This window comes from Oncorhynchus keta, chromosome 21 (genome assembly GCF_023373465.1).
Source record: "Oncorhynchus keta strain PuntledgeMale-10-30-2019 chromosome 21, Oket_V2, whole genome shotgun sequence".
Lineage (NCBI taxonomy): Eukaryota > Metazoa > Chordata > Actinopteri > Salmoniformes > Salmonidae > Oncorhynchus > Oncorhynchus keta.
This window is the reverse complement of record NC_068441.1, coordinates 2,098,555-2,115,793: the sequence shown is the minus strand read 5'-3', so window position 1 is coordinate 2,115,793 and position 17,239 is coordinate 2,098,555. Positions and strand designations below refer to the sequence as shown.

The window sequence follows — 17,239 nt, the reverse complement described above, 5'->3', positions numbered from 1 at the left end:
CGTGAAGATCTGGGTCAACATTTATTCCTTGCCCCTCAATAACGCTCCGGGCACCAATTTGTAAGTCGCTCTGGATAAGAGCGTCTGCTAAATGACTTAAATGTAAATGTAAATGTAAATGGTACTCTCCAGCTAAGTGCAGTGTGTCCTCCCGGTCTCCAGGTGGCACTGATGAAGCAGATGAAGGAGGAGCAGCTGAGGAGGAGGATGATGGAGGCCAAGAGGAACAGAGAGATCGCTCAGCTCAAGAAGGAGCAGCGACGACAGGAAGTATGTGTGTGTGTGTGTGTGTGTGTGTGTGTGTGTGTGTGTGTGTGTGTGTGTGTGTGTGTGTGTTTTTGTGCTGAAAGAAAGTACCTGCTTCACATGATCACCCCCCTAGTAGACTGCAGTTTCTAAAGCCATCACCCTTCTGGTTTCCAGTTGATCTCCAACTTTCTTATCAACCGCTCTGGGACTTGAACCTGCAACTTTTCAGCTATTAGTCTGCTCCTCTAATCCTTAGGCTGCCCTTGGATCTAAATGTTTGTGTATTGTTAATGTATCTCTCTATCTGATATCCATTTCCAGATGACTGACATTGAGAAATGTATGCGTAATATACAGAATCACCCATATATTGACTGACCTCTCCCCTATCAGTACCAGATTCGTTCGTTGGAGAGTCAGAAGCGTCAGCAGGAGCTGGTACTGAGGAGAAAGAGCCAGGAGGTGACAGCCTTACGACGTTTGGCTAAACCCATGTCTGGACGTATGGCGAGACGACTACAGCCCCTAGACTCCGGAGCAGAACTGTCTGCCAGCACCACCTCCTCTGAACCAGAGTCCAACCGGTAGGTAGTGCCGCTATACAGAGGTTGTATCCCAAATGGCACCCCGTTGTCTATAGTGTTAACATACACTGTAAAAATGGCCTGTTATTTTTCAACTAACTTACTTGTAAGTTACTGTAAAAAAAAATATAAATATGTTACTGTACCATATTTTACAGTATACTGTTGGTATTTTTATGGTATACTATTTTATGGTATACTAATACTGTTACCGTAATTGATTTACAGTACCAATAACGCTACTGTAGTCATTTTACGGTAACAAATACTCTTACTGTAAAGCCTTATTTGCATTTTTTATTTATTTTTCAATTCCTCAGCAATCCACAGGGAATTAACAGTCATTTTCTTAATATGTGCATGCTTATTAGTAACTGGAATAAGCAATGGTCTAAGACACTGTATCTCAGTGCAAGAGGCTTCACTGCAGTACCTGGTTGCATCACATCTGGCTGTGATTGGGAGTCCCATAGGGCGGCACACAATTGGCCCAGCGTCGTCTGGGTTTGGACCGGGGTAGGCCTTCATTGAAAATAAGAAATTGTTCTTAACTGACTTGCCTAGTTAAATAAAGGTTCATTAAAATAAAATAAAATAAATCATAAATGTGTCAAGTGCAGCTTCTGTTTGATCCTCATTACACACCACCGACCAACAAATATTCTTTACATCAACAATAGGAATCACTACAACTTTTTGTATGACCTCTTGTACACTATATTAGGTCCAGCCTTTGGAACTTTGTTTTTCCTAGATATGGCCACAATATTGTGATCACTACATCCGATGGATCTGAATACTGCTTTCAAGCTCATTTCTGCAGATATTAGTAAAGATGTGATCAATACATGTTGATTTCATTCCTGTGCTGTTTGTAACTACCTTGGTGGGTTGACTATTAACCTGAACCAGGTAGCAGGCTCTGGTTACAGTTTGAAGCTTTTTCTTGAGTGGGCAGCTTGATGAAAGCCAGTCCATATTTAAATCACCCAGAAAAGAAAGTCTCTGTTGGTATCACATACATTATTAAGCATTTCACACATGTTATCCAGATACTGTCTGTTAACACTTGGTGGTCTATAGCAGCTTCCCACCAGAATGAGCTTCAGATGAGGCAGATCAACCTGTAGCCATATTACTTCAACAGTATTTAACATGAGATCCTCTCTAATCTTTACAGGAATGTGGTTCTGAATATGAACAGCAACACCATTGGCATTTCTGGTGTTTTCTATAAATGTTATATATAACCTTGTATTTCTACCACACTAGTAGAAGTAGATATGCTCATGTTATTTATGTTAGTGCAGGGTGATCTGCAAGACAGTGGACATCCTCCTAGGCCACACCGCCTCAGTGCCAATAGTAGAGATCTGGTTCGTAGGCATATGATCACTGCATACAACAGCTGTAGGGTCAGCAGAGGCATTCAGGGTAGTTAGATGGACGTAAATGAAGTTACTTACATTGTGTCTACTGACACCCCTGGTGTAATGTACATTTGCTGAAGCATTATGACAATTCTGCATCACAACGGTAGGGATTAGCTGAGCTGTGCTTGGGTCATTGATAAGTCATTGTCTCAACGCAGCCGTATATTGGATCAGGAACCCAAATGATTTGGTTTGGATCCCGTCCTCCTTGTAAAAAGTGTTTTGTTTCCAAAAGGTATCGAAATTGTCAACAAAAGTTACAGCCATTGAGCTGCAATAATCGCGTAGCCAGTTGTGAAGAGGAAGAATCCTGCTAAAAGGGTTCAATGCCCCTATTCAGTGAGGGCACAGGGTCAGATATGATGGGTCTTCTATTAGTGTCTAGCAGAGAGTCAATAAGCTCTTTTTAACATCCAGTTTCAACTGTTCAGAGCTGCCCTTCATCATGTCATTAAATCCCACATGGACTATGATGGAAATCAATTCTATGTCCCTACGTAGTACATTTGGGAGCAGCTTAGTAATGTCATTTACTCGAGCTCCGAGATAGGACATTGTTTTTGCAGCAGGGACAGTCACATTTCTTTCCACCCATGACTGTATTTGTTAGTGACAGAGACATGGTTGTTGGCTTCCTACATTTTCAGTTCTGTGGCCTTCACTAAGTGAAAATGGTTTATTTGTATAACTTGCCTTTCTGACTGTACATTTATAATATAAATGAAGTGCTACAAGCAAATGATTGCAGATAAAATAACCAAACAGGTAGCAATTAACTAAGATATTACATTTATTATAATAATTAGCAAAAAAAACTAAGTATCTTGCTTCGGAGTTATGTGCTTTGTTTTGGTTGCCCGTTTGCTTTAAGTGTCGCGTTCTGCTTTGAATATTCGCAAATACAGTAAGTGAACTGCTACTGGGTTTTATGTAGCATTTTTTTTTACGGTAATGTCCAAAATACATAAAATATTTCCCGTCCATTGAATTTCTTCCCACAATGTAATTTACGGTAATCTACTGTATTCAGTTCATACAGTATGAATGAAGTCGGTTGATTATACAGCAATTTCCCATGACAATTACAAGATTGTTTTTAACAGTGTAGGAAATTAGGTTCCAGTGTGTTTTCGTTAAACAGTTGATAGAAACACAACTTTTTTAAAACTTTCTTCCGTTTCATAGTTTTGTGTTGGTTGTTTTATATTGTGTGTCAGTTGAATTATAACTTGGTTTTATAATGTACAATTACTTGTTGAAGAAAATAGAGTCAAAAATATCTCCTCTCTCTGACTCTCTCTCCCTTTAACTCTCTCTCTCTCTCTCTCTCTCTCTCAGGACCACCTCAACCAAAGTCTCGAACATAGTGAGACAGTGGAACACCAAGATGAATGGCTACCTGGGAGAGAGCGAGGGGATTACCACCAACGGGACACAGGTTGTTGGGTAAGTCATGGCAGGGAGTGTGTGTGCCGTAGATTGTCAGGTCAGATGCAGAGCAGGGACTGGTGTGTGTGTATCTGGTGTGTGTACATGTTTTTGATGCATCGCCAGGTCAGAGAAAGGATGTGTGTGTGTGGGAGTGTCAATGTGAGACTTGCGTGTGTGTGTGCCTGCGAGCCTGCAAGGTCAGATTCAGATTAGGTATGACTCTGTTGACATTTACTTAGCCAAGGCTTTCATCAGCTTCAATAAAGTTTTATTCAATTTCACAAAGCCATTTATCGAATTCCCTTCAAAATGAATTGACAGGAGTGACTTACTTAGTCCGATCACCTCTCTCCTTCCTCCTCTTCCTCCCTCTCCTTCCCTCCTACTCTCTCCTTTCTTCCCCCACCTCTACCTATATCACCCTCTTTCCCTCGCTCCTCTACCTTCTCCCTCCCCCCCTCTCCTCCTTCCTTCCTCACTCCCTGCTCCCCTCCTCTCTCTCTTCCCCTACTCCAGCAGCAGCACTACGGATTGATATAGCTGTGAAATGATTGACAGTTGACCTGTATTGTAACGTCCCGAACTGTATCTTTCTCTGTCCGTGCAGCAGTAGGACGCGTGTCCAGCAGCGCAAGGGTGTTCTCGTGGGCAGCAGTAGTTTCTCCAAGGCGGCCCGTCAGAAGTGGCAGACTCTGGAGAGGAGGATCCTGGACATCGTCATGCAGAGGATGACCATCACCAACGTCGAGGCCGACATGGACCGACTCATCAAGGTACTGCGATGTCACTTCCTTTGCACTCTAGGGAGACTTCCTGTTAACTTTCAGTGCATTGCGATGCACTTGCGAACACGTTATTGCTGACTTCCTTCACAACATGCATCATTCCTCCCCGTCTGTTAATGATCTGGCTAACATGTTTTTTTTCTTTCTCTCTCTTGTGTGTGAGACAGAAGCGAGAGGAGCTGTCTGTGCAGCAGGAGGCACTGTTGCGTAAAAGGCAGGTGCTTATGGCTGAGGGGGAGGGGCCTGACGGGGAGGACCGCCTAGTCCAGGAAATGAACGACGACATTGAGGTTCTGAATGCAAACATCGACTACATCAACGACAGCCTATCAGACTGCCAGGCAACCATCGTTCAGATCGAGGAGACCAAGGTGAGAACACACGCACACACATTAGTGTAAAATGTCCTCGTTCTGGTGTACTGAGCTCTGTGCGGCCTACTGAAGCCTGGGTGTTTCCTGCAGGATGAGCTGGACTCGGTGGACACCTCAGTGGTCATCAGCTCCTGCTCTCTGGCTGAGGCCCGACACCTCCTGGACCACTTCCTCAAGGCCTCCATTGACAAGGTAACTAACATGGGCCACGACCCAGGACCATCTGGTGGCTACAGTAGTTCATAGTTTATAGTCCAGATATACCATAACACACACTCCAAACGAATGTCTACTGAACGTTCTCAACTTGGAAATAGTCCCTATCAGCTCCTCATCAGTTTACAATTATTTTGGCAAATGTTGTGCAGGGTAGACACCCGTTTCAGGGAGGGTTGGCCAGTAGTTTATCTCTCGTGGAAAGATTCTGCGTGTAAGCTGATGTGTAGTATAACGAGCAGCATTAGTTCCGGTGTTTGGTTTTTCAGTCACTGGTTATTTGGACAAATCGCTATTTCGCAGGTGTTAGCATCTTTTGATTTTGAAGGGGAGGGGACATTCTTGCAAAACTTGGTAACTTGCAAAAGAGAGATGGGTGGAGCTCCTCATTCTGGTTAAGCTCCTCGTTCTAGTATTTCCTGATTTCTTCTCTTAACATGTATGGACCCAGAACTAAAGTGTCACGTGATTGGTCAGCTGCTCAATTAAAGTTCTGGGTTAAACAAGGTTAGCCAGAAGTAGTTAATAGCTGTGTAGTTGATATATAGTTGATATATGCCCCCCTCTGCTGGCCTTTCCAGGGACTGCAGGAAGCTCAGATCGCTTGTAGTAATGGATGGTGTTAGTAACTATTGTGTGTGTGTGTGTGTGTGTGTAGGGTTTACAGGTGGCTCAAAAGGAGTCTCAGATCCGTCTGTTGGAGGGCCAGCTGAGACAGACAGATATGATTGGCTCTGCCCATAACCACATCATCCTGGACGCGCTGAGAGAAAAGGCTGAGTGTATCCCCGAGCTGCAGGCACTCATACACAACGTACAGCAGGGTGAGGACACGCACCTAACATGCACACTCACTCACTCACTCATTCACTCACCCACTATTTCTTCATGTTTCTATCTGTGTTCACAGAGAATGGTTATGTCAGCACCGACGAGGAGCCTTCAGAGTTTAGCCAGGCCTCTGACGGCAGGTAAGACTACGCGATCCGCTTCTGGGGCCTCATTTATAACCATTGCGTAAATGTAACACTAAATGTCTACGTGCGCAATTTCTGAAAAGACTGTGCACGCACAAAAATCTGAAGATTTATTAACTTGGCGCACACCATACATATGCATATTTCCCGTTCTAAATCAGACATGACGTTAGTGCGCGTGTGAACAAGCATCATAACTCCGCCTGAAAACACCCATAATTCACCTTTTTATGGTGACAATAACACCCTTATTTGCTCTACACTTTGGAAGTATTGGAATTAGGCCGAGACAGTATCTAAAGCAAATGGCAACGGTGAACTTGATCAAATGTCTTCTCTTGCAAGTTACATTTGCTTCATCTGACCCTTTCAAATTGTTGGTGACCTGTAAACCGGTCAGTTTGAATGCAGTAATGTTTGCATTCACTTTGGTTGAGGTGGGAGAGAGAGAGTTAAAGGGAGAGAGAGTCAGAGAAAGATATATTTTTTTACTTTCTTTTCTTCAACAAGTAATTGTACATTATAAGACCAAGTTATAATTCAACTGAAACACAATATAAAACAGCCAACACAAAACTATGAAACAGAAGAAAGTTTTAAAAAAGTTGTGTTTATATCAACTGTTTAACAAAAACACACTGGAACCTAATTTCCTACACTGTTAAAAACAGTCTTGTAATTGTCATGGTAAATTGCTGTATAATCAACAGACTTCATTCATACCGTATGAACTGAATACAGTAGATTACCGTAATCTTACATTGTGGGAAGAAATTCAATGGATGGGAAAATGTTGATGTATTTTGGACATTACCGTTAAAACAAAAATGCTACATATGCGACGCAGTCCTTCCAAGGACTAGAAACCGGGCGTACGCGCAGTCTATAGTTTGTGGGAGGATAAGCACGTTCTCATGTCAAATTCAGTTCTTTAGAAATGGCCAACTGTTGCGTGACAACTGGCGCGCACGCATACATTTCTTGTTTTCTCTCTCTCTTCAGTGTGTCTCGGATGAAGTCCTCCGCTAGTCAGGATGACTGCAAGCTGAAGGTTCAGGTAGGTGAACGTGTGTTTCAGGTGGAGGCTGCATGGCGTCTGTCTCCTCTGGTCAGCGGTTATTTGTTGTTGTTTGTTGCACGCTGACTCGTATGACATGTTTGTGGTTACAGTTACAGCCCTGGAGGAGATTCCGTCGACTGAACAAAGTCCAGGTTGTTGTCAGTGAAATCATATCTGTAGTTGTACTCAGCTGCCAGGAGATGGCAGCCTCTGCACATGAGTCATTATGGCTTATGATAGTTGCCTTCACAGAACCCCAAGATAACTAAACCCCTCGTTCCCAAGCAGTGGAGGCTGCAGAGGGGAGTTTATAGTTTGTTCTATTGAATGCGTAATTGGACATTTTTCTTCCTACTCTTTCCGCCTCTCCCCAGACTGAGCCCCGGCTGTCAGTCCAGATGAAAGCGGTATCGGCAGAGTACCTGGGTCCCGTGTTAGACCCGTCCACTAAGAACATCACCAAGTCCCTGGCTTCCCTAACAGACATCCAGGAGAACGGCGGCTCAGGTGGCCTGAGCCTCACTCTCCCCATCTTTAGAGACAGGGTGTCCAGGACCATCAGCCTGCCTGTCCGGGGACACACCTTGTGAGTCTTAGGCTATGGTGCACTGTTCCTTATGAGGAGTTCCAATATGGCAGATGGTGGCTTCAGAACAGCGCCACTTATCAACCACCTAGGGAATCTGTTTCTATGGTCGCAATTACTTGCCAATGCTAGCTTGCTATGGCTATACATGGCAGTGTCACATGCTAATTCTAACAATCTGCTACTGTATGCTAATGCTTATTTTCGCTCTATCTCGTGCTCTCTCTCGCTCTGTGTGTGTTTATCAGTCCTCGGCAGTCTCGGGGGGGTGACACCTCCCCTCTAACAAGGAGGAAGTCTTATGACCGAGGCCAGTCTTACAGGTAGCTAACCCTCCCCCTCAACTAATCAGTCACTAATACATTGTTTAGTTGAATCTCTTTCCACAGATCCTTTTACCAGTGTTCCTGCATTATTGTATTCCTTTTTAATTATGTGACGTGTGTTGTGAATCATGTGAAATGCACATTAAATAGATCTGACACGATCAATCAATATGTCTGTTGAATATGAGACACAAAGTCAAAAACTGGAAAACAAGCTGTTCTCATCATTTCCCGCATCTCTCCCCCCCCTCTCCCCCGCACACTTCCCAACTATCGCTCTCTCACAGAAATGCTGATGGGCATACTCCCCCATCCTCCCCCCCTCTCAGAACTAGAAACGACCGCAATGTCTTTTCAAGGCTCACCAGCAACCAGAGCCAAGGCTCCGCACTGGACAAGTAAGTACACACACACACACACACACACACACACACACACACACACACACACACACACACACACACACACACACACACACACACACACACACACACACACACGCACACGCACACTGTCAGTTCGAGACGGGGAATAGGGAATAGGGTGCCATTTGGAACCCACCCTATTTCTTTTGATTTCATAACAGTCTTCAGGCAGTCTCGAGTCAGCTGTGGAAGTCGACTTACATCCTTGAATGCATTGACTGTAACTTGTTTTGTATACACTGAGTGTCTGCTACATGACTCAAATATATGATGTTGAGAGTGCTGTTACGGAAATAATTCAAATATATATACTCTATTTGTTCAATCTAAGTATTAGACTTTTTCCTCCTAGATCAAAATAAGCCTCGAGCAAATTCCCTTTTCCTCTACACTGTAACAGAAAAGTAAATTATACTGTAATTTGGGATATTATTAACAGTAAAATACTTAAAATGTACAGGGGACAGATTGAAGTGGCAGCAAGTCTTAAATGGTTGAGCATTTCACCATGTCCATGAAGGTCTGGAGTCACTGTCAGTTTGGAAGCCTTTGCCTAGAAGTGCAAGCCGACCTGCTTTCACCAGTCCCTTGTAATTACAGTAAAATATTGTGAAAGCCAAAACCCCTCCCCTTAATAAATGTCATTCATCCATTCATTTATTAATTCATTCTGATTATGGTAGCATTTGCTTTTACTGTATAATACGTGAAATGTTATGGGTATTGTACACCATACTTGCTTTGATGCCATATTTACATTATAGTACATAGTGCTGTAATATGAAATGGAAAATGTTCACTTGCCACTGGGCTGCCTGTAAATTACTGTCAAATCCCCGGCAACCCCTTTACAGTGTAGTGTTCCGTTCTTTTTCCAATCAATTCTAATTCTCAGCCCTGGAAATGGCATCCGTTAATTCTCAGCCTCTGAATTGTTTGTGTAATTTCACATCTTTATTAATCCTGCTATAGGCTGTTGAGTTTATTGATCCGGTGTAGTAAGTGGTGGGTAACGAGTGCGTGCACATTTGTGCGTGTGTGTACTAGGGAGCTTGGTCTACGGCTGGCTGATAACCCCTGTGGATTCTCTCGAACTTCACCCAGGAGCAGTTCATTGAGCGCAGAGGAACTTGTTTAGATTCCTCTCTGGGATGTTGTCAACAGGCAGCCATTTTGTTCTGGTTTGAGTTGAGTGCTGGTGGATAGGATACAGTTTAAGGCGTGTAGCTGCACCATCAGGGCCATGTTTCACAAATGTGTTACGTTACGTGGTTTATTGTTATTGTTGTTTTGATGTTTTCTGAGACTGGGAGGTTGATCTAATTTGGCCCATAGTGTTTGACAGTAGAGGATGAGGTGTGGGCTGGAAAGTTGGGTTTATCATGAGTTTTAGTTACAGGGCATTTTTTTTTCAATTGGTGTATGATGTTTAGCATGGTTTTCACATCAACGTGTTTTCGGAACAGTTTTACATCCATCTGGAATGTTTTGACAAGAATCGATCCAGGTTATTACGTTTCTTTTCACACTGAGTGGGTTCACTTTGCTTTGGGTTTTCTTATGTTTATTCATTTATCCAAGTCTTCCTCTTCACATAAGGTTGAAGTCGGGAAGTTTACATATACCTTAGCCAAATACATTTCAACTCAGTTTTTCCCAATTCCTGACATTTAATCCAAGTAAAAATGGTCTTGTCTTAGGTCAGTTAGGATCACCACTTTATTTTAAGAATGTGAAATGTCAGAATAATTGTAGGAATAATTATTTATTTAAGCTTTTATTTCTTTCATCACATTCCCAGTGGGTCAGGAGTTTACATACACTCAATTAGTATTTGGTAGCATTGCCTTTAAATAGTTTAACTTGGGTCAAACGTTTCGGGTAGCCTTCCACAAGCTTCCCACAATAAGTTGGGTGAATTTTGGTCCATTTTTCCTGACAGAGCTGGTGTAACGGAGTATGGTTTGTAGGCACTTTTTCAGTTCTGCCCACAAATGCTCTATAGGATTGAGGTCAGGGCTTTGTGATGGTAAGTATGCTTGGCGGTCTTTGTCCATTTGGAAGACCCATTTGCTGTTGTTCTGGGATTGATTTGCGCTTTTCGCACCAAAGTACGTTCATCTCTAGGAGACAGAACGTGTCTCCTTCCTGAGCGGTATGACGGCTGCGTGGTTCCATGGTGTATATACTTGCATGCTATTGTTTGTACTGATGAACGTGGTACCTTCAGGCGTTTGGAAATTGCTCCCAAGGATGAACCAAGACCTTTTTCTGAGGTCTTGGCTGATTTCTTTTGATTTTCCCATGAAGTAAAGCAAAGAGGCACTGAGTTTGAAGTTAGACCTTGAAATACATCCACAGGTACACCTCCAATTGACTCAAATGATGTCAATTATCCTATCAGAAGCTTCTAAAGCCATGACATCATTTTCTGGAATCTTCCAAGATGTTTAAAGGCATAGTCAACTTAGTGTGTGTAAACTTCTGTCCCACTGGAATTGTGATACAGTGAATTATAAGTGAAATAATCTGTCTGTAAACAATTGTTGGAAAAATGACTTGTGTCATGCACAAAGTAGATGTCCTAACCGACTTGGCAAAACTATAGTTTGTTAAGATGAAATTTGTGGAGTGGTTGAAAATCGAGTTTTATTGACTACAGCCTAAGTGAATGTAAACTTCCCGACTTTCAACTGTATCTTATTGCACTACTGACATCTTCCTCATTGGGAATATTCCTCAACATTCCTGATCTGCTCCTGTCCTCACAAAACAATGACATCTGTATGATAACAGGTTCTGAATCTGAATTAGGTGTAGTCTGATTTCAAACCCATGACACACAAACCTTCTTAAAATCGTTTCTCAGAGATGGAAGGATGCCGACGTTGCTGACAGCCGGATTTTCATATGGAGTACAGTTGCACATTTGCACTTACAAAAGCCATGCATTAATATGCTGGCCACTAATAACCATACCCCAATAAACCTTTTACAGTATTACAAATCAAATACTATGGCTGAATTTATGAAGGTTTTGTTATGTTGCCTTCCAACAGCTTTGCTCCCAACAGACATTCTTTAATGCCCAACTGGCATTACAAAGCCTGCTCTCTCATAGTAACAATCCTGCGAAATGGGCAATAAAATATTTATAATGTGCGTCCAAATGGCATCCTATTCCCTTTATAGTGTACTACTTTTGACCAGGGCCCTTTTTACATTTTTTTATTTAACCTTTATTTAACTAGGCAAGTCAGTTAAGAAGAAATTCCTATTTACAATGACGGCCTACAAATGGAATAGGGTGCCATTTGGGACAGGATGATAGTGTAAAACTGCCTTTAATTGCAGCGCTTGCAGTGTTTTCCCTAGTTTACAACTCCGGGAATAGGCGGTACGCCAGAGCAGATCTTTCCCACAGAGACAGCCAAGAGTGGTGGGTTCTCCTGTGACGTCCAGTCTGAATGACAACCCTGTCCTCCAATCAACTGCCTTCTCCCTGCTGATAACGCAATCCCCTCTCTCTGGCCTGCCCCTTCCTCCTCCTTTACTTCCTGGTTATCCCAGTAACCCCTCCCTCTCTTATTGCACTTCTGTTTTATCCCTTCCTTCTTTAATCCAGACCCAAACTGCTAAACCCTCCTATTGTAGCAACTTTTTTTTATCTCCCCCACCCTAATCCTAACCCCGCCGTGGGCTAGTGTGAGTGCCATGCCATCTCTAATACTTTGTCTTGTCACATTCTAAAACAGGCTGTCACTCAGGCTAGCCATAGTCTAGGTGGCAAATCGCTGTATACCCTTACCCACCCCTATCCCCTATCCCCAAGCCTAACCCTAACCTGCATCTTAACCTTACCTGTATAACCCTTCCTCCTCTAGCCATAGAGCTAAACACCTCTCCTCTCCTCTCCTCTCCTCTCCTCTCCTCTCCTCTCCTCTCCTCTCCTCTCCTCTCCTCTCTCCTCTCCTCTCCTCTCCTCTCCTCTCCTCTCCTCTCCTCTCCTCTCCTCTCCTCTCCCTGCTCCTAACTCTGTTAACGTTGCTCCTAACCTCCTTTCCTTTCCTGTCCTGCTCCTAACCGTGCTCCTGTTCTGTCTTCAGGTCGGATGACAGCGACTCCTCTCTCTCGGAGGTGCTCAGGTAGAGATATCTGTCTGTCTCTGTCATTCTGTCTCTTCTCTTGCCTGTTTGGCCAGTCACTCAGCTGGCCACTCCTCCTTTTCTGGGGTGGGCAGAGTCGATGTGGAGCATGCTTTAACCTCATCGGTCCCCTCTCACCTTCCTCCAATCCCCTTCCACCTGTGTGGTGTTCTATTCCTGTGGTGCCCCTCCCCACTACTCATGGGATCTGAATGAACCTTTCGTTTGGAGAGCTTGGGTTAAGTAATAACCCTTTTGGGTGAGGGCAGTTACATTCATTCAGGCTACAGAGGATAATGATTCTGAGAGGATAGCATCTATGAACCATTGACAGCACATAAATAGACCTTGTTAACATCTTAATAAAATGATGTGCTAATTAAAAACATCCCTTTTTTTTTGGTAACCCAGGGCTGAGTAAACATTGGATAGCACACATACTGGGTTATTTTAACCCAGCCAGTTGGGTTCCGTGAATAACCCAACATGTTGGGTTGTTAGGATTACACAAACATGGGTTAATTTAACCATCAGTTGGGTATTTATTTTTATCTTCCTGCTGGGTTGACCTAGCAGTTGGGTCTTTTTGAAGTAGGTTAGCGTTGGTTTTGTCATTAATCTTGTTCTGGAGGCAGCTCTGCAGAGTGGTGACTATCTGGCACAGTCACAAAGTCAATGAAATGAGATTTTAAGCCTAAACCTTAACCTTAACCACATTCCTAACCCTAATGCCTGAAGGCTTCCACATGCTTTGGTTAGGCTGGCGCTGACACCTAGCCGAATTGGAACAAGTGTGCTCACATACACCCGTATTGAGACGACATTGCCAGTATACACTTCCTCAGAATAGTCTGAATTTGTACTTTTTTGACATGGAGATCTTAGCCGCACAATTGACGTGTTTGGTGCGGTATTTCTCAAGTGAAGAATGTGCATTGAAACAAGTTGTTTATATTTGAATGACGACAAACCAGAGAGTCCACACAACTATCTAACCAGTGAACATCACCGACGAAGTGGCGTAGACTTTTGGATTCCGAACTTCGGTGCCGAAAACAGCTGAAAAGAACCTTACGAAGGACAAATCGAACAAAATGTCACAAAATAACGTTGTAATATACGTGCGAACGGTTTCGGATGGGAAGCATGCGGACGCCTTAAACCTAATCTTAAATCATAACCAATGTTAACTTTGCAGCTGGCCCATCTAGCGGATATCGCTCAGTTCTGCCTCCAGGGCAAGATTCATGAGAATAAATGTTCACTTGCCTTTTGAAAAGGTTATCCTTCGGTTATTTTCGGGAGCCATGGCTTTTTAGGGGTGTGGCTTTCAGAGATCTTATTGTCCACCCGTGAGAGTAAATGCCCTTCCTGTTCATCATGTTACATTCACACACTGTAAATAAAAACGTTTCTTTACAATTTTGTTGTTGTTCCATTTTACACCTTCTTGTGGAATATTAAAATGATTTATTACATATTATAATAATAAGGTGGTATCTATACCAAAATATGTTTTGTGTGTTTTATGGAACTCATACTTCTGTGGGCCTCATTGAAGCTACGCAAATGTCAATGTTCAACCTCAAAATGGGATGACTATACAACAGAACAGATAAACAGGAATGACATTTACTCTCATGGATGGCTAAAAACAACGATCTGCTCTGACTGCTGTGTAGTGCCACTCTCTTTCCCCAGACTGTAAAGTCGGAATTGCATTTCCGCGCCGACATAATCAATCAGTTTTTAATAACCCTTTCAGAAAGTTCAGAATGACATACGGACACTTGGAATTGCCCTAAAACAGTGGGCTGCGCCAACAATGAATAATTGAACCCTTGTGGGGGTGTTCTAGTTGATATGTTCAGTGGTTATTGCAGTGCCCTTGATTTGTTGTGGGACCACACAACTTTCCCTGAGCCTCACAGCTATTTCAACCTGTAATAACCTGCCCATTGCAAACCAGGTTTAAAATCCGGCAACTTTAGAATGACGACAACATTTTTGCCGACTTTTCTATTGCCGGCAACAAAGCCTGTACTTTTAATCATAATTAGCGGTAATGTGTTTTAAAAGCCCCGCCAATCCCCTCAGTATAAAGATCACCTTTCGTTCCGGCTTTGGCACGCATTCAATCATACACATTGTACACGTTACATTCCACACAAAAACGACGTCAGCAGCCTGGAGTTTGACTGTAGTCAACGTCTTATTCGTCATAACAAGGTCATTGTTATACAAGGAATGGCGAGCTAAAAAAAATAGCTTACGGTTGTGAATGTGAGGGGGGAAAAAAACAAGACAGTCCATTTTGTCTGAGACCTTTTTGACGCATAAAGATCCTATTCAATTACAAGAGGGGCTATCTCCTAAACGCTCAACGTTCCAGAATGGGGTGGCAGGCGTAATTGGTCTGGGAGAAATCCGAACCAGTCTAATTGGAATGAAAGTCAGTGGAGGCATAATCCTGATTTTAATTATGCAAGGAAATAAAAGTAATGCATGTGATCTATCAGAAATTGTGTAATAGAATTATTGTCAACCTGAAATATTGTCATATAATTATTATACAGTTTTATACACATTTTCTGTATAAATAGTATCTTTAAATATATGTGAACAGAACACAACAACAGGATCAAAATTGCAGACTGCGCACAACATGTGTATAATACCCTTTACAGACAGACTACGGTATATGCTGCCTATAACAAAAACATATGTGGTAAAGACGAATGTGGTAAAGATGGGACTGTTTGAATCGGCTTCTTATACACATTGCCCAATTGTTTTATTTTTCTATTTTAAAGGCGACAATTCGTAAAGTCTGTCTGTAAAGGGTGAAAGTCTCCAATAATTACAAGTAGATGACGGGAGAGAGGAGAGAAGGAAAAGAAGTATGTGGATATTTCGAGCCTGAAAACCCTCTAGGCTATTCTTAGCCGGTTGTCGCCGTCAACTCTCTTGGTGTCTCTCTCTCTCTCTCTCTCTCTCTGATAATCTAACATACGTAGAGATCGTAGAGAAAGAAAGAGACTTTATAGATCAATCTCACTTATCACCGCTCTAATCATCGTACTGACAGTCTTATTACACCTCTCTGGTTTTCATCACATTTATACATAGATAATGGCATTATCATAGACGGATCTCTTATCTTATCTCATTATATGGGAAGCCAGGTTTGGAACGTTCAGAACCACACAACACACAGGCAATAACTTCCATTACATTCTATTAGTTCAGGATAGCAGAAATGGAATAACTCATGTAAGGACCCTGTTTTGAAAGGCTTTTGAGGCTTTTGAGGTCAGGTCCTCTGTTCTCTCCTTGGAATGAGCGATCAGAAAAAGACACTAGTGGATTGATTGGGCAGAGTGTCCACACAACTATCTAACCAATGGGAATAGTGAATAGAAGCACTCTTTCAGAGCCTATTGGCTCACTTGTGAAAGTTCCCCTGCTCTCCCTGGACACAAGGTTCATTCAGAAGACAGCCCTCTTATCCATAAACCCAGTGTCCAGTTCCAAACCAACAGATTTTGATTTGGAATTGGGTCGATATACTAGCCCTGTCACACCTAACCTCCATCCTACCTTTACCCCCTCCCTCCTCTGTGACAAGACAAAGGCCTGGTTCCAATCAACCACAGACAGAGAAGGAGAGGGGGTCTGATGTGACAGCCCCCCCCCCCAATCTCTCACTCACTCACCTGTCCCAGATGCCTCTGCCTCTGCCTTCGCCTGAACACTGAACTGGGATTGGCTCAAAAGGGGCAAAGGGCAAGGACCACGGGCTAGCTCACTCTTGATTGGTGGAGATGCTGCATGTACTGTAGATGCCACAAGTTGATGTTGTTGTTTTTTGATTTGGCTGTTGTTGAGTTCTGCTTCTTCTTTGGCGCCGTGAACCGCCGCCATTCTCTATCATCATTTGAATGAGCTGCACTGTGTTTCTGTAGAATTTGTCATTTTTGGGGGTTGTTTTGTGTTTCAAATACATTTGCGTTTTCGAGACTATAGCTGACATGCATGCATCTTCTCTTTCTCGCATCACTGTGATTGGCCTAGGCTGGTCTAGCAGCCGTGACATGCTGTTCACCTGCTTTACCCGCAGAAATCACGCCACTACTATACATAGGGAGAGAGGGGAAATATATCCCTATGGGACAAAGGGAAGTGTGTGTGTGTGTGTGTGTGTGTTTGAGGGGTCCAGGGAGACAGATCTGTCCCAGTTTTGTCCTTTAATCACTGGTCCTTTTATCCCTACTCACTCCTGTCGCTCTCTCTCTCTCTAGCCCCCCTCTCTCTTTCCATCCATCCCTGTGTCTCACTTGGCCGGCTCCCCCCGAGTGCTCTGGCAGTGAGAAATTAGAGGGAGAGAAAGAAATCAAGGAGAGAGAGAGAGAGGGAGAGGTGGAGGGATAGAGAGAAAGGGGGAGAGAGAGACAGAGGTAGAGAGAGGGATGATGAAGGAAAGAAAAGTCGGGATAGTGGTAGAGGGAGAGAGAGGGAAGGATGGCAAGAAAGAGCCAGGCTAAAGAGAGAGGGAGAGAGAGAGAGAGGGAAGGATGGCAAGAAAGAGCCAGGCTAAAGAGAGAGGGAGAGAGAGAGAGAGGGAAGGATGGCAAGAAAGAGCCAGGCT

General features: G+C 43.2%; 1 protein-coding gene across 6 annotated transcripts in view; it reads left to right on the top strand.

The window, feature by feature from the left end:
- The window catches only part of LOC118399921 (kinesin-like protein KIF21B), a 121,396-nt gene that overhangs the window by 93,336 nt on the left and 10,821 nt on the right, over nucleotides 1-17,239 (top strand). For 2 of the 6 annotated variants that reach the window (XM_052473204.1, XM_052473202.1), the window contains exons 15-27: nucleotides 163-270; nucleotides 643-833; nucleotides 3,605-3,712; nucleotides 4,305-4,470; nucleotides 4,650-4,853; nucleotides 4,947-5,048; nucleotides 5,731-5,896; nucleotides 5,983-6,043; nucleotides 7,052-7,106; nucleotides 7,484-7,695; nucleotides 7,944-8,018; nucleotides 8,309-8,419; nucleotides 12,553-12,591. In XM_052473204.1, the coding sequence (XP_052329164.1) occupies nucleotides 163-270; nucleotides 643-833; nucleotides 3,605-3,712; nucleotides 4,305-4,470; nucleotides 4,650-4,853; nucleotides 4,947-5,048; nucleotides 5,731-5,896; nucleotides 5,983-6,043; nucleotides 7,052-7,106; nucleotides 7,484-7,695; nucleotides 7,944-8,018; nucleotides 8,309-8,419; nucleotides 12,553-12,591 (1,598 nt within the window). The remainder of the gene's footprint in view (nucleotides 1-162; nucleotides 271-642; nucleotides 834-3,604; nucleotides 3,713-4,304; nucleotides 4,471-4,649; nucleotides 4,854-4,946; nucleotides 5,049-5,730; nucleotides 5,897-5,982; nucleotides 6,044-7,051; nucleotides 7,107-7,483; nucleotides 7,696-7,943; nucleotides 8,019-8,308; nucleotides 8,420-12,552; nucleotides 12,592-17,239) is intronic. The other 4 variants (XM_052473206.1, XM_052473203.1, XM_052473205.1 and 1 more) reach the window with 3 other exon arrangements.